The sequence below is a fragment of the Topomyia yanbarensis genome, chromosome 2 (assembly GCF_030247195.1).
Source record: "Topomyia yanbarensis strain Yona2022 chromosome 2, ASM3024719v1, whole genome shotgun sequence".
NCBI classification, from domain to species: domain Eukaryota; kingdom Metazoa; phylum Arthropoda; class Insecta; order Diptera; family Culicidae; genus Topomyia; species Topomyia yanbarensis.
This window is the reverse complement of record NC_080671.1, coordinates 430,656,634-430,668,266: the sequence shown is the minus strand read 5'-3', so window position 1 is coordinate 430,668,266 and position 11,633 is coordinate 430,656,634. Positions and strand designations below refer to the sequence as shown.

The window sequence follows — 11,633 nt, the reverse complement described above, 5'->3', positions numbered from 1 at the left end:
TTATTTTTCAGACTTTATTACTTGCCAAACAAAACTCATGCATAGGGTTCTTTAAATCTAGTTTTCGGTGAGTCAAAAGATGATGACCCTTTTGTATGGGACCTTGGCGTATTTAATTTGTATTTGCTCATACCCACGATCAAAAGAGTCGACAACTAGTACATGCCCCCCACCCAAGCGAATTGATCAACTTGCAAGTAGGACCACATATCGACCAACCAGCCAAGAAGACTTCGGAATCAATGAGAATGGACCATGCTAGTCGAAGGCCACAGGCCCAGCGCCATCTCGTACAGTGTCATTGTCATTTCTCAGCCCACACCCTGGCAGACGTTCATCCGCCCATCTAGACTCTGTCAAGATGAGGACCTACAAAGCCTAACTGTTCGTATGTGCTAGTCCGTATGGCACACCAGTTTCTTCCACAAGCAGGCGCCGGCTGTTAACCAGTCCCACAAGTTTCAGATACATTACATAGAGGATAGTCGGAGGCAGAAAATGAAGAAATAGTAGAGATTTTGGTTTGCTGAAACGTAACAAGAAAAGCAAAATATATGTGATTAGTATCGTAGTTATAATAAATAAGTAAACGATTTCTCATCTGTTGTTTGTTTCCTTCTTCGTAGTCCTTCTTCCTGTTCCTGATCTGTTTGGACTATTGGCTTTTCGTTTCTTTGGCCGTCACGTTCTCTTGCACCGAGTTGCATATATTGTAGCAAAAGAAAAAAATGGACTAAACAAAAAAAAATGAAAATAAATGGACGTCTGCTATCTGTGTTTAAATTGATGTTGCTTCTCAGTTTAGCACGACCCAGAGGGAACTTGGCCTTGATCCCAATGCTCTGTCGCCGATGTTACGTGATATTCGGTATGGAATATTCTTTGTTTGGGGGCCATTCATAAACAATGTTCGTTTTTTATCCCTGATCCGCTGATACGTCTAAAATTCATTTTTAGTTTTTATCTCGTTACGTGACGCCAGGGCCGGCGGAACACTTTTTTCCCGAGTGGGTAGTAAGATTCGAATTGATTTCTCCTCGTACTGACGAAAGTTCAGATATGGCGTGTGTAAGTGAAAATGAAAATTCCCTGATAATATCTGGTGGCTATTTGGAAACACTCTTTGTTAACAGGGCTGTTTGTCCGACGGCTCAGCGAAAATGTGTTTATTGAATACTACACCCAAAATCCAACGGGCATGTTTCTATTACTTTTGGGTAAGATTCTATTGCCTTTTTGGTAACAGACCACGCAATTGCGCATTGCGGTGTTGAACTCATATTCCCGCAAAGGTAGTAAACGGTGGAATGACGATGTAGGATAATTCGGTCGATTTCTATAATAGTATTAGTCAAACCAGCTGGAGTTCTGGCCGATTTCTACTCAAATTCAGGCCGGATTTTTTATAGGGTAACTTGGATAGTGAAAGAAATATTTTAGGCAGTTTTCGGATCCGGCCTAGGTTCCGGATCCGACACAGCTCCCGATCTGGACCAGTTCCCAAATTTGGATCTCCCGGAACTGGATCAGTTTCCGGATCTGGACTTGTTCCCGACCCAGACCAGTTTCCGGATCCGGACAAGTTCCCGAATCTGGACCAATACCCGGTAATGGACCAGTCCCTGGATCTAGCCCATCCACTTTTCCCCTTACCAGGTCAGGACTTGAACCAGGCCCAGATTTGGTGCTTAAATCCAGACAAGAGTCTGGATCCAATAAATGGATCTAAACTATATGTCTTGCTTTCCGTACATGACGGGAAGGACTGTTAATGTTTTGTGCAGTCGCTACCTTGCTGTTGACGTTCGTGATAGAAAAAAAATCAATTTAGCTACCCCACCACTATCCCGAGTCGGTTTTTTTTTCTGACTGTGCTATGAAGCTAGCTGAGTGTGAGCCGATGGTTATCTCCGGCGACCGACATCCTTTCAGGTTTAGTAGAGGTCGATTTGAATATCTATCCGATGGCAAAAATAATACCAATAAGTCTCTTTTTCGATACAAATTATATCTAATACAACCGGCCCCCGGATGGTCTACTTAACGAACAAAGACAAGCCATTTAACGTCATCGAAAAATCGTATTTTGTCTGCGTACCCGCTCGGGAAGTAGAGATTGATGGTGTAGTCTCCGAGAAGGGCCTTTTTTGCGAAATAGGGTGTGGCTCCTTTCAGATCCCTGTGCTTCAGTCAGTGTAAATTCTGGTAGGCAAGCAATTGTGTTCAGTAAAAATCGAGGAGTATTACAAAACTTATTCTCCATCAGCCTCATTTCGAGCCTTTCGCCGGATTTTTTCTTCTAAAATTTGTTCTTTTGAACGGGGCTCGTCTACTTGTTCGCCTTTTTGTAGCCCGGGGCATGAACTGAAGAACTGAACTGTAGAAATAAGGCAGGATGTGGAAAATGCGGAGAGGATCAAGACATTGGCTCCTGGTCTCGGAAAGTCCACATGGGACATCCAAAACTTCAAGTGTCTGTATATTTCAGTCATATCATTTTTCTAGGTTTACTTCCGACATAGATCTTCCTCAATTTTACCATTATTCGCCATGGCCGAATACAATGTTGAAGAGCGTTTTGGGGATCAAAACGTGCTATTATTTTAATCGGATTAGCCTTTGCTCGGTACCAGGTATTGAAGTTGTCGCTTGTTAAATCCGAATCATAGGCAAAGATTTATTGATATTCTTTCCATATACATCGCACCTCAACTGATTCGAGAAGATTTCAACTCCCACGGCATGTCATGGGGTTGTCTTCATGCTGATAACCGATATATTTTACTGCAAGATATTCGCGACAATTTCAGTATGACCATCTTGAATACAGAGGAAATGACACCAATGCCTACCAGCGCGGCCAAGTGCGTTAGATTTATCGTTGTACTCTACCTCATTAGTGTGCCCATTGATTCACTATATCCGAAACAATCGAATCAAAATGAAAAATTCCTCCGGTGGCAGTGTGCAACGTTTTGACTGGTTTGTTTTCCTACACTGAGATTAAAGGTCAGACAAAACGAATACCTGGCGCGAACAATCGTGGACGGTTTCCCACTCCGTTGTGGGCAGAGAGTGCTCAGAATTATACGCGAAAAGAAACGCAAATAAAAAACCTGATGCAAACTGAAAAACGCGCTTATTGGCACCGGTTCGTCAACGGATTAACGAGAGAAACAATATTTCGTCTAGCAGTTGGGCCCTACGTCGTGTACTCGATTCGATCTTTGATCGGAATACACGGAACTAAGAATTCTGTATCGGCGACAACAGCATTCCACGTAAATTCACATTCAAATGATAGACGTTTCGCGATGAAATTATAATAATGTATATAAACGTAATATTTGTTCTTCAAGCATACAAATTTATCTGACAGAAAAGATACTCGCGCTAAGCATTTTCCCCACAAAACTTATGATTATGTCTACATCGTTACAGTTCCAAGTAGGCGCTTCGATCGATGGAGCATGGAAAGCACTCCTAATTTTCCCGGAGAGAATATGGACGATTCTAGATTCTTTATATTGAAATCGTTCCGGATTGCTTGATACAAATATTAGTTTGAGTTCATTCGCATTGATCTATTCCGGGTAATAAGAAAAGTGACACTTAGATTAGAGTCGTAATGAGAAGGCGGACACTTGGGCATTAGAAAGTAATATTTGTGAGACATCGCGCAGCTTTAATGAATTTTTCAGTTAGATTTAGAGTTAGAGAACGCTCGAAAATTGGCAAATTTTGTGGGATAATGGAAGTTTAGGAATCCCAAAGGTATCAACCAACCTTGGTTAAAAAGGATGGATGAGCGTCGTGACTTCCTTCGGGTGGCATCTCGGATCATGTCCAATCATTATACGTTGAAAGCGCATCTCCGGCGTATTGAGGTCGCACAGTGGGGCAGAATGCTACTTTCGACGCTCAAAACCACTAGCGCCCTGGGTATGTATCCTGGAGAATTAGTGTCTTCAGAAAAGTATCTTGGATAGAAATGAGCATTATTTTGACAACTTTCGTTTTGATCTAGATAAGTATAAACTGATCTAGATCAGTTCTATCTTTTGACAGACGCGTTCTATCAAAAAACTTTCTTCGACAAACTTGTTTGTTTTGATATTTTTAGCATATATACCAAAGACACTTATACTCTATAACCTATGTAGATGGCGCTACCTGACATTTAAATAAAGTGCTCGAGAAAATGAATTATTCCATTGTTTTATCATTGGATTATCATTTATCATTAGATTAAAATGTTTTATTCCTAAATCTTTGAAAATATACAATAATAAAACAATTTACAAGGAGTGATAAATGTTATTATGATATTTAAAGGGTGTTTTCATCATAAATAATAAAAAAAAAATGTTTTACAAAATTTGTAATAACCCACAAAGCAGCAGATGGCGGCAGCTGGAATTTCGTTTGTGACTAGTAGAGACCTTTAACTTAATAATCACGAAGAGAAAAAAGTGGGGCAAGCTGGGGCTTTTTTTCGGCAGACACATAAAATGAGGAGAAAAAATATATCAATCACGTGAAATAATCCCTAGTTCTCTTGAAAATTTTTGAGTTATCAAAAAAATTTGAAATTAATTTCTTGTTTTTTTTAATTCAAATATGATATGTCGGACTGAGAAGAAATATATAAAGTAATTTATAAAGAAATTTTATTCAAATGCCTATAGTTTTCCAAGTTGTAGTTCAGTCATAAGGCAGTGATTATTCTCTTCAAGAAATGTTTCGTGAGAACGATTTGAATTAATTCACTTCCGCTGATTTTTTAATACAACAGCTTTGCTTACTTTTTTCTTTCAGCATCACTTTCAAGATTCCTTTTTTTCTCAATCTGCTTTGATACATGTAAATACCTTTCACTCCAACATTCGATGTCATGCTCGTTAAACATTTCAAAGATAGTTTTCATGTTTTGCGGAACATTTCGTACATTTGACAATTTAACCACGATAAACCAAATCAGTGCAACCACAGAAAACAGACATATAAGCTAGAACAAAGTTTCTCGAAAAACCTGTGCAAACATTTAAAAGAAAATACGTTGATAATCACAATCGCATACCGGTTTGCATCTAGGATAGGATCCGCCAGCTGGCTTCTTCTTATATTTTGCTAATCCCTGCTGAAAACGTCATACCCCCACTCGACCAATGTTGCCAAAATATTTGTTTTGTTACAGTCGTGTCCAAAACTTAAATTGTTCTGAATAAAATATTCTATATTATGTATCAATTTCACGCTCCGGGAAAAACCAATGATGTAGTCTTTATATCCGCATTTAAATAATCATTACGGGTCTTCCATCGGAATACAGCAAAGCAAAATAATATATATTTGTTGTTGGCCATTACGAAAAATATTTCCATGCTCTTCATTTTTGTAAGTTGCTTTCTGAGTCGAGCAACCTCATTCACAAGATCAATCTTCTCTGTTCGCATTTGGTTTAAATATTCTAAAACTACTTTTTTGCAAGGCTTAATTTTTGTTTAGTTTGTATAGGTGTTTAGGTTTGTTCCAGTACTTTATGTGATTTTTTCGGAGAAAACAGCAGTAGAAAATAACACGCATCTATTTACACCGATGATTGATGCAGTTGAAAACTGTAAAATTCAACTGTATCGATAATACTAAAAGAAGAACAACAAGCGATTTCCAGGATAACTTTCTCATGGTTTGCCCCAAAGTATTGCGAATCTTTTCTTAAATCCACATTGCGACTTTTCAGCCATGCGCCACCGGGCCGTGCGTTGAATTACGCGCCCATCTAGTTTGCATCAGTGCGAGTGAGAAAACATTTTGACGTTTGTTTTTGTTTCGACCGCACTCGTGTGTATCCCATATAGCAACAACTCGACGAAATGCTATATTATCTCGCGATAGACAATACTCCCAATTTACTCGGCGCTGGAACAAAGACAATTTTTACATGAAGTTGAAATAATTTTCATACTTAGGCTAAATAGTCACCCAGGTAACCAATAAGCATGCTGAATGCGTCTTAACGGCTACTTGATAAGCACTTAAGTCGTTTTAAATGCTATTTAAAAGTCGCTTTTGGCAAAATATACGGCTACATTACTGCTGTGCTATGAAAATGCTTTTTTACTACTGTTGTGCATTCAGAATGCTGCTTCCTGACAAGAAGTTTTCAAAAAGTTTTTCAAATGCTGATTAACAACAGTTATGCATAACGAATGCCAGCATACTGCAAGAAGCATCCGGAATGCAAATTTTACGCTACTTTACTGCATACACTAATGCTTGTTGGTTACCTGGGCAGTTACTCGGTTAGACTTCGAAAAGAGACATTTCCGCATTAATCCGCACACCGCGCTACCGGATCTCTCGGAAACCTGTAGAACTTCAGTTCTGGATAATATGTTTGAATTCGTCTGCCAGAAAATGCCTTGCACTTCATAATTACAGACGGACGTTATGGAAAGAAAGCGGAATCTTAAGAAAACAAAAAAAAAACAAAACGGTAAACAAACGTCGTTTTACGTTTTATATCACAATTAGGCAATCCATTAGACGTTTGTTTGACAATTCAGCGGTGGGTTCTGTCAACAAGTCTACTCCTGCGAACAGAAAAACTCGTCCGACAAACAACTTTCGTTAGTCCGATTCGTATGATGTTGGGTCAAACCACAGATAACAGACGTTTAGGCTCGATTTGAATCGTGTGTAAATACCCGCTACTGAAATTCCGAATAAATCAGATGTCTGAAACATGTTTGGCAAACGTTTGCAGATGGCGCAGTGATCACTACAATGCAGTTAGAGTGCAGCTGTCAAACACGTGTAGCAAACAGTTGCGCAGATGGCAATAGTGAAACACGGATTTTCAACGTATATCAATTTGAAAGTTTACACAGGTTTTTGAAGAAATTTTGTTCTAGCCTAAACGTCTGTTATCTGTGGTCAAACCAACGATATTGTCGGACGTCACACCCCTCGGAGTAACGTCAGAATAAGTAAACAAGAAATAATCAGCTGATCAGAAACGTCTCATGGATTGCCTAATACGACAACACCTCCAAGCAGCCCTTTAGTACTTTTAGTTTCCAAGCCGAACGTTTGCCAATGTCACTTTCGTCCAATCACGAGCTGGTTCAGAATTGGTTCAAAAACAGGGGACAGAGCTGGCGGATCCTATCCTAGGTTTGCATGCGTGAGTCACCATTGTATCCAAGTTTGCAAACAAGTGCCGTATAGCGATTGCTGGCCGATCGCAGCGCCGGTCAGTGGCAAGTTGCTACTTGCTGTTGTCATTTCAAAGCGACAGTTTTATTTCTTACACAAGTTGAAAACTGTACTTGTATGTCAGTTCTCAGTGGTGCAACGGACAAATCATGACAAACTGACAGAATTAGCACCTTACATGCTCGTTAGAAAGTTTTATAAAATGAGTTTTACTTACGCAAATTCACAGAAGAAACTACTGCTAATAAATCAGCAACTCGTTTTAGAGTATATGAACTTGTTCTTATTATTGTTATTTGTCTTATACTTTATGTATTTTGCATGGGCTTAAACTAGCTCTTAACGCCTACCAAGATTAGAGTTGCGACAAAATTTCAGCTGCAGATGCCCATTGAGTAATGATTGCGGAATTCGAAAACTGGCTATTTATCGTAGAAATACATCTTTTTCACCTAACCTCAAGGTCTGTAGATAAAAAATAAAGATAAAGATAAAGTTCTCTACTAGTCACAAACGAAATTCCAGCTGCCGCCATCTGCCGCTTCGTGGGTTATTACAAATTTTGTAAAACATATTTTTGTAATATTAATGATGAAAACACCCTTTAAATGTCATAATAACATTTATCACTCCTTGAAACTTGTTTTATTATTGTATATTTTCGAAGATTTTGGAATAAAACATTTTAATCCAATGATTTTTTGATAAAAAAATGTAAAAATTCATTTTCTTGAGCACTTTTTTTTAAATGCCACATAGCGCCATCTACATAGGTTATAGAGCATAAGTGTCTTGTATATATACTAAACATATTAAAACAAACAAGTTTGCAGAAGAAAGTTTTTTGATAGAACGCGTCTGTCAAAAGATAGAACTGATCTAGATCAGTTTCTACTTATCTAGATCAAAACGAAAGTTGTCAAAATAATGCTCATTTCTATCGAAGATACTTTTCTGAAGACACTAATTCTCCAGGATACATACCCAGGGCGCTAGTGGTTTTGAGCGTCGAAAGTAGCATTCTGCTCCACTGTGGGTCGTAAAGAGCGTTCTCTGTGCTTGCGGTGACGGCTATCGCGACATTAAACATGTTGTCTGGTCGTGCACCTAGTGTTCTACACACCAAAAAAAAACTAAATTTTACCGTTGATGTATTTCAAAACTTACCACAATCTAACAAACCGTAATTGACGAAATGACGAAATATAACCGTGTGCTGTTTAATTTTACATGAAAGATGTACTTTTCAAGCGTAGTGCCAAAAAATTACACATTTTAAATAAACGCCATATGTGGAGTAAAATTACGTGACTCGCAAAATTCAACGACATGTTAAATTAAAATCAAATGTAAAACGATATCATTTCTGATGCTCGTATAGTCATGGTCAAGAGACCTAAATTTACACGATTTTTTCTAGCTGTGTAGTGCCAGATCTGCGTTAAACGAATCCCTTCGGCCTGGTTCTAGTCCGAGATATGCTGGCTATCCTCCAAATTTATTTATATCTACTCTTTTGGTTGACTTACTGACAGGTACCTGCAAATGTGTTCCCAAGAGTTCCAAGCGGATCCAAGGAGGCCAGTTGTCGATCCGGTTCATGATGTTCTGATAGTGATCATCCGTTTGCCACAAAGCAACAAGTTTAGTTTCTTTTTTTCCTTGTCATTTTTCTCCGATTGTTCTCTGATACGGTCTCTGCTACTGATGTTGGGATCAACAATCTTTTGCCTTCCTTATACAAAGTCTACTAATTGTCTAGTGATTGTTTTTCCTTGCTTCAATTTTTAATCAAATGATTATTCATGTTAAAAAATTACAAATTGTTTATATTGTCCTTAAAAATATTTCTAACTTAAGATGTAGATGTGTCAAAATGTATTTCCATGAGTATAAATATAATAAATAATTTCAAATAAATCCTAACCATTCTCAAGAAATTTAAATTGTAAAGAAATTTATATCTAAATAATAATATGCAATTGTTTTACATCGAGGATTTCCAACGCAAGAATTTTGTGCGAAAAAAACACATACGTGGTGAATCTCAGGTTGTGATTTGATCCAAACTTTCGAGTGGGTAATTCCCCCCTCGGTAATTTTCGAGTGGGTACTACTAGAAAAACTCTAGAAAGAGAACTGCGGAGACTCCATTTTGACTCGATTGGATTCGCGTTTAGCTGTCAAAAAAGGGATCCAATCGAACATTGCCTATCCTTATAACATTGGACGTGTTGCCATACAATGCCGGGACATACGTTGCCAAAAATGCTGTTTTTCTCTCCGCAGTTCTCTTACTAGAGTTTTTCTAGGTACTACTACCCATACTACCCACGCATTCCGCCGGCCCTGCGTGACGCTCTTCCCCTATTGTAAATATCCGATATGGTTTATGAATGGTCCCCTGGTGATATATTTAGAACAGACAATCCAATGAAAAATAGGATTGACAGGATTTTAGTCCGCTCTTGGCGCCTTGTGTCACATCTTCATGTTTGTTATACATACTAACAATACCAAAGCATGTGATGTGATGACCAGAAGATTAGAGAAGCAATTTCTCCCCAGTAAGGCAAAAATACTTCTATGTGTAAAACCGTGGCTTAAATTGGAAAACAAAATGTAGACCACAGCAATCCAAGTTCGTTCTAACGAAAATAAACGAATTGAAAAAATAGTGTAGTGCAAAACATTTTTATATTTATTTTAAACAAAACAAATCGTGGATGAATGAAAACGGCTTGAATATAATTCTGTTGAATTCAAATAGAAGCATGTTTTTTTTTAAATTATGCTGTTCAAAAAACGCCATGTATAATGAATTTATACATAAATTGGCTCGAGGATACTTTCCAATAGATCCTCTCTGAGAAATTTAAACAAACCGACATTTAACAATATATAATATGCAAAATATGATGTTTCTTCCATTTAGTGATGTACATCCTTGACTGAATTATAGGCAGAACTCATAAGGTCCTGTTGGAGAACCAGTATTCATTCCCATTTCTTGCTTGGCCGCTTCAAGCATTTTGCGAAATCGTTTTTTGGCGGTCTTTGCTTTCTGGTAACATCTCGGCTGCACACCGGCGCGTAAATCTTCATAGATTCTACGTTGCGCTTTTTTATCATTTCTACTCTGAATCTTTATGGTTTGGGATTTTGTTGGTCCTCTTCGTAGCGGTTTAGCAACGTATTGTCGACCAGTGTTGTGTGATTGTAGTAGCAAAGATTCATTGGGGTCACCTAGTGCCCAGCGTGTTACTGCATCATTCTCGTTCACTTTAAGTACATCGGGATAGTTTTGAAGACACTGTTGAATATTATGTCGCAAATCATCTTCCAGATATCGCTGTTTCTTTAAATCGTTGGGCACAGGAACTGCATTCCATAAGCGCTGGGCATTTCGAGCCTTGTGCTTACCTTGCGTACCGCGGTATTCTACCGCTCCGGTTTTAATGTCATATTTTACTGCGCACACAACATGACCGTAGCGGGCCATGTGCTTCTCGAAAAATTGTTGGCTGAACACAAAACCTGATTTCATATTTTTAAAGTAAATGGTACGATCCGCTGGAAAGTAGACTGGTTCACGCCCGTCCAACACATTTAGCGTGTAGGCTTCGAATATGGTCCGATTACATCGTTCAATAGCCAGTTGGGCGTCCTTTTCTGAAACGAAATACACTAACATGTCATACAATCCAGCACGTGTCTGGAACTCCCGATAATAGTCATCCGTTTGTTGAAACCACCAGCGTACGAACAGCCCTTTGGAGGCAAAGAATCTCCGAAGTGAAAAATCTAGCTTCGTGACATCAGCACAGCGAAAATTGCTCACAAACACGGGCCAGAGATTCGCCAGCGGCCAGTTCGGGTCACAGCGAGGATCCTTCAATGTAGGATGCAAATCCTGCAATGTATATTTTCGCTGCATTTGATACTCTGTCGAAGTGCTAGCCAGGGCAGTGGAATCATTAAAAGAACTGCCAGCTTGGTTATCATCCTCCTGTTCAACCCCATCGTCGCAATAATCTTGGATTGGTTGTCCATCGTTGTCGAATGAATCCTCATATTCCTGCTTCAGGTCGTCCATCAAAGTTGGGTTGCTAAAATCCGGTTCCGACATTGGAAATAAATCTGCATAAGAGAAAAGCAAATCTAACTAAACATCTAGGATGAGAGACGCGGTAAATCTGGTTTTAAAAATGCGCGGGTGATTTTTGCTCGCGGCCGTTAATCTTCCTGCTACTTACAGTTATTTACTTTGATATTGAAACACTTCAAATAAGGTGGAAACAACCGTCGAAATAATCAGCGTCGATCTTTTCTTGTGGACAACGGCAAAAAAAACCGAAATGACGCTCCAGTAAATCCAGCTCAGAAGCAGTCCCAACCAGAGATGCCAGATT

At 38.9% G+C, this 11,633-nt stretch overlaps 1 protein-coding gene across 1 annotated transcript; it reads right to left on the bottom strand.

Moving 5' to 3' along the window:
• Positions 1–9,924: 9,924 nt before the first annotated feature.
• Positions 9,925–11,633, bottom strand: LOC131685391 (uncharacterized). Its single transcript, XM_058969093.1, has 2 exons — positions 11,478–11,633; positions 9,925–11,361 (listed from the first exon to the last, which is right to left on the bottom strand). Exon 2 carries the CDS (start codon positions 11,348–11,350, stop codon positions 10,178–10,180), a length of 1,173 nt encoding a protein of 390 aa, XP_058825076.1. The 5' UTR covers positions 11,351–11,361; positions 11,478–11,633; the 3' UTR covers positions 9,925–10,177.